Source organism: Triticum aestivum, chromosome 2B (assembly GCF_018294505.1).
Source record: "Triticum aestivum cultivar Chinese Spring chromosome 2B, IWGSC CS RefSeq v2.1, whole genome shotgun sequence".
In the NCBI taxonomy this organism is placed as follows: Eukaryota; Viridiplantae; Streptophyta; class Magnoliopsida; order Poales; family Poaceae; genus Triticum; species Triticum aestivum.
Genome location: NC_057798.1, coordinates 800,711,901 through 800,716,634, shown reverse-complemented (window position 1 = coordinate 800,716,634; position 4,734 = coordinate 800,711,901). Strand labels below are relative to the sequence as shown.

The following is a 4,734-nucleotide window of genomic DNA, read 5'->3' as shown; positions in this document are numbered from 1 at the left end:
ACACATAGGCCCCGTTCGGATGTTGTCCAACTTCTCCAAATAGCCAGCATCCGCTCGGAGGGGAACTTTTGGTCTATGGGGGACATATGCATCCTATATGTAAAAAAAATAGTAATTCAACAAAAAGTCAAAATTTCCTGAAAATATTTCTGAAATAAACTTGACCTTCTATTGTACTCGTGAGAAAATAAATCCACAAAAAAAATCCCTTTGACTTCTTTTCAAAAAAGACAATTTTTTGGCTAAAATAGTGTGAATAGTGACCTATAATAGCAAATAAATTTTGTCTTTTTTGCTGTGAGGTCAACTTTTGTTTTTTTTCATCCAGATTTATTTACTAGTGCAAAAGTAAGTCAAGTGTTTTGTCAAAATAGTTCTTACCTATTTTGACTTTTTATTAAAATAATAATAATAAATTCCCATATAGGGTGTATATACACCCAGGAACCAAAGTGTATTTCCCGCTTCCGCTCCTCCTACCAAATCCTACTTCTCGTACAAAACCTGGCTCACGAGAAACCGTTCGGGAGGCCAGCTTCCACTTCCAGTTGGTTAGTTGGGCTGATAGCCCAATAAACTTGCTTTAGGCCCGTTCAAAGGAAAGGCAGGCCAGGTTTCAATGGAATAGCAACGTCTCGAGGGGAAAGAACAAGTCGAGCGAACCGGTACGCTGCCCCCTGGTCACTTGGCGGTGGCATATCGTGTAATAATCCCCAACTCTATCTCCTTCGATTTTTGAGAGCGGGGCTCGACCATCTTCTCTTTTTTGCACTACGAGGGGACTTCGCTCCACGAAGCGGTCTTCTCGGAGCCGTGGCGTTGGGGCTGGCTCCAGCGCGGAGCCGAGGAAGCTAGGAGCAGGAGAAGATCCGAACGGGGCCATAGTCTCAGCTCTTCCCCGCTTGTTACTAATAGAAGATTTCCGCGATAGAACAACCACCGACATGCTACTGCCTTAAGCTTTGCAGAATATACTGCGCATACAGGTCCCTGCGGTGAAAAAAGAAATGAAGCGTCAGTGTAAACCAAAATACACCTTCACCGTCATCTTGGTAGAGATCAACACGAAATTGCACTTACAATGAATACTGAATGGCCTCGCGGGCAGTGGTCGCAGGTAAGAACGCATCGACATCGACCTCCTTGTTCTCATTCTTCTTATCTAGAAGTTACGGTTAAGGATGCGAATAAATGTACCTCTAAATTATATACGGTATATAAGATACTCTGCTACGGCATGTAACAAGGAAAACAAATAAATTTGATTATGCAGGATACAGTCTTCAAAGAAGCGCTTGATCTCTTGGAGGCGGTGAGGAGACAGCTCGCTGATGTCATTGTAGTGACGGTATTCAGGATCATCAGCACAGACTGCTATGATCTTGTCATCCTTTTCGCCCTAATGACAACCAACCACCATCCTCAGTAAAACAAGGTAATGCTATTTCCGTTCATCTCCCATTAACGCGCAGAGAATGAACAAGGAATACCTGATCAATCATGGGCATAAGGCCAATTGCTCTAGCTCGGAGGAAAGAACCAGGAATAACAGGCTCCTGTGATAGATAAAAGAGTAACACAATGATCACTGCCCCCTCTGTTTCAGTTTATAAGGTCTGCACAATTTGTCTCAAGTCAAAACCCATAATATTTAACCATGATATTGTCAAGTTTATGAGTGCTTGACTTAAGACAAACCAGATCAGCCTTATAAAATAAAAAGGAGATACATTATGCTTGGAGTGCATGAACATGGTAAGACTAACCTGCATCAGGACCAACACATCCATTGGATCGTTGTCTTCACAAAGTGTTCTCGGAATGAAACCATAGTTGTGAGGATATACAACTGATGAGTACAGAACTCTATCAACCTGTCATGTTGTATAACATAATAACAAAAGTACATTATGCTTTGACGGAAAATAGCAAAATAAGTTAACTCATGAGTACAGGGCTAGATCAATTCAGCAAGTACAGCAATAGAGGTGCATTATGCTGGTGGATGCTTTTCAATTTATCATTCCTTACACACGTACAGTAAAAAAATATTAAAGCAATTCATTGTCATGAAATAGAAAGTGTTGATCTTATATACAAACAGAACACACCTTAATCAGTCCAGTTTTCTTGTCAAGCTCATATTTTACTTTGCTTCCCTTTGTGATCTCAACAACCTGCAGTAGCATATACATGTAAACAGTTAAATTCATGAGTTCAAAGCACTGCTGGACCAACTTTACATAAAGAGTCTAGCATCGTTAACAGAACAACCAAGACCACTCAATATACTTGTGTGTTACTGAGAAGCAATTTTGCTAAACAGTAGATTAGATGATAAATGCATCTTAATGTTGCACAACTATATATCAGCTGGTCAATAAAGTTAAACATGTTTGTTGAAAAAATGTACGTTGGGAAAAATGGTTAGATTAAAAGCGCTTATCTTTCAATTTCAAGCCTAGAAACTAGTGCTACAATTCGTAAGTCATAAAAATAATAATATCAAGGAAAAAAATTCCGGGGGTAACTACAGGTCTAAAATCACAGTGACAATTTTACTTGTATCACAATCACAGACCCAATCCAGCCAAAGGAGATTTAAATAGTTACAGAATCAACAAATAAAGTAGAGGCATGCTGAAGTCAGTGATACGAGGTTATCAACAGATAGTGCACAACTGCACATCCAATACTAAGCATACTACCATCATTAGCCTCAATATTGATGTTAGGCCAATTGAATTCAGTATAAGGATAAAACAGTGAGAACCGGTGGACGATTTCCATGTATGATGCTATTTTTATTTTCTTATGGTGGGTAGATTTGTGTGCCATTTGATACCGATTGCTTTATTTTGAACATTTTAGCTGGCATGTCTATACACTACTGAACTGAAACGGCTGAGGAAAACATTGAAATGTTACCACAGGCTCTTACAATTGCAATACTGATCGAACATCAGTTATTTTGATTCAGACATAGCCCAAATCACCTTTTACCAAGCGCAACCTTACATAAACTAAAAAGAGGATGTCTGGTATATTCTGGTTGTCACTTTGAGCTTAAGAAATATTTCAGCAACGACAGAAATTCAATATATTTCAGTGATTTCAGTTTGCATTTTCGCCAAAGGGCCGATATTTGAACTCACGTGTACCACTGAAATTACTGAAATGTTTGGAATGAAAGGTAAATATTCAGTGTATTTCATCGAGATCTCACTGAAAGTGAAAAGCAACTGTTGCCTACTTCCTAGTACAGAGTGCAATGAAGCATCAAAATGTGCTTCAGAATCAACTGCATCCTCAGAGATCCCATAGACAGACAACAATATAGTCAACAATGACATTCCATTGTGTGGATGCCAATAGTCCACCACTTGCCCAAGATGCAACTTCCTAATTTACTTTGCGACAACAGAACATCAAATATCTTAACTGGCGAAGATGTTCAGCTGGCAAGGTAAAAAGATGGTACTTACCACATTGAACACCGCTGGAGCCCCAGGGCCTGTGCACCAAACACTCGATCAGCAATTCAGCATGCTTATTTTTTATAAAGGCATTCAGTAATGGAGAAAAGACGGCTCCTCCTCCTCACCTATCTCGAGATCATGCCACGGATGCGCGGCCACCGCCCTCCTCGACAGCGACGACAGGATCCTCTCGTTGAGCTTCGGAGCTGGCCGGCTCGTCGGCTGCTGCGCGGCGGCGGCGCTCGTCGAGTCCTCTTCGCTCATCCTGCTGCAAAGATGAACCACGAATCAGACCTCGGAGGAGGAACAGCAGGCATGTTCGTTTCATCCGGCGAAAATCCATGCTAAATAGGACCTTTTTTTCCTACGAAGTTCAGGGTCACGCCCGTGCACAGCAGCGGAGTAGCCCCTTTTGACCCGATTGGTGCTGGGTTCCTAGCCACGCCTAGATGGAGCCTCCGCGAGGAGCATGAACAGATCAGCCGCACAGAACACGGAGAGATCGAACCGGAGTTCGCCGGCGGCGAAATCGGGACAAGGCAGAGCAAATCGACACTGGCGCCTAGCTAACCACCTTGTATCGGATCGACGCGATTGAAAAGAAGCTTTTGGGTCACCTGCGCTGCGGTTGGAGGCGGCCTCTTGAAACGACGAGCGGCGGCGGCGGCGGCGGCGGCGGTGGGAGGAAGAGTAGATTGGCTCCTCTGCTCTGCTCGGCTCACTCTGTCGCGGGCGCTTAAAATGGAAGGGAGTGAATGCTGATTGCTTTGGCTTTTCCAGCCAGCACCCTGCTCTATTATTTAGTCACAGATCAGTCCCTGGGTAGAGTCTAGCCTAACGAGTAACCACTGCCTACTTATCTCTTTGTATTTTTATATCCTGTCCAACTATTAATACTCGTGTGTCACTCACATCTCCTTTGTATTTTGAAATGAGGACAAAGTTTGGTTTTAAACAAAAGATGGCCAAATGGGATTAAAAAATGATCATGTCTCTCTCTGTCAAGGAACATAAAGAAAAGGAACGCCTTATTGTATCCATGTAAGAGCATGTATTACGCTCCATCATGGACAGCTGCTCCATTATCCACGTATGAGGAATGGATGATGTGGAGAAGAGAGATAAAAAAAGATGGCTGCCTGCAAACCAACACGGGATCTTGCAGAGGAGCAGGTTGCTTCGGTGAAAAAGCTGAGAGAGAGAGGCAGGGACCGCAAGGAAAAGTGGAGCAGATGAAGAGAGAGAGAGATTGCAT

General features: G+C 42.7%; 1 protein-coding gene across 7 annotated transcripts; it reads right to left on the bottom strand.

The window, feature by feature from the left end:
* Positions 1-349: 349 nt before the first annotated feature.
* Positions 350-4,238, bottom strand: LOC123047531 (soluble inorganic pyrophosphatase). 7 transcript variants are annotated; one of them, XM_044471111.1, is made up of 10 exons: positions 4,097-4,226; positions 3,835-3,924; positions 3,605-3,747; positions 3,486-3,514; positions 2,112-2,177; positions 1,767-1,874; positions 1,491-1,556; positions 1,279-1,399; positions 1,081-1,162; positions 350-990 (listed from the first exon to the last, which is right to left on the bottom strand). In XM_044471111.1, exons 3-10 carry the CDS (start codon positions 3,741-3,743, stop codon positions 948-950), a joined length of 654 nt encoding a protein of 217 aa, XP_044327046.1. In that variant the 5' UTR covers positions 3,744-3,747; positions 3,835-3,924; positions 4,097-4,226; the 3' UTR covers positions 350-947. The 7 variants fall into 7 exon arrangements, with proteins under 7 accessions (XP_044327046.1, XP_044327052.1, XP_044327050.1 ...); XM_044471117.1 differs by having other exon boundaries at positions 3,605-3,744; XM_044471115.1 differs by lacking the exon at positions 4,097-4,226 and adding an exon at positions 4,054-4,069.
* Positions 4,239-4,734: the final 496 nt, after the last annotated feature.

What these genes read in the sequence shown, in the direction of transcription:
- LOC123047531 (XM_044471113.1), bottom strand. Translation starts at nt 3,743, where the DNA reads ATGAGCGAAGAGGACTCGACGAGCGCCGCCGCCGCGCAGCAGCCGACG. An exon ending in GTGGCATGATCTCGAGATAG is followed by an intron (nt 3,515 to 3,604) that starts GTGAGGAGGAGG and finishes TTTGGTGCACAG; the next exon opens with GCCCTGGGGCTCCAGCGGTG. An exon ending in GAGGCCATTCAGTATTCATT is followed by an intron (nt 991 to 1,080) that starts GTAAGTGCAATT and finishes TTTTCACCGCAG; the next exon opens with GGACCTGTATGCGCAGTATA.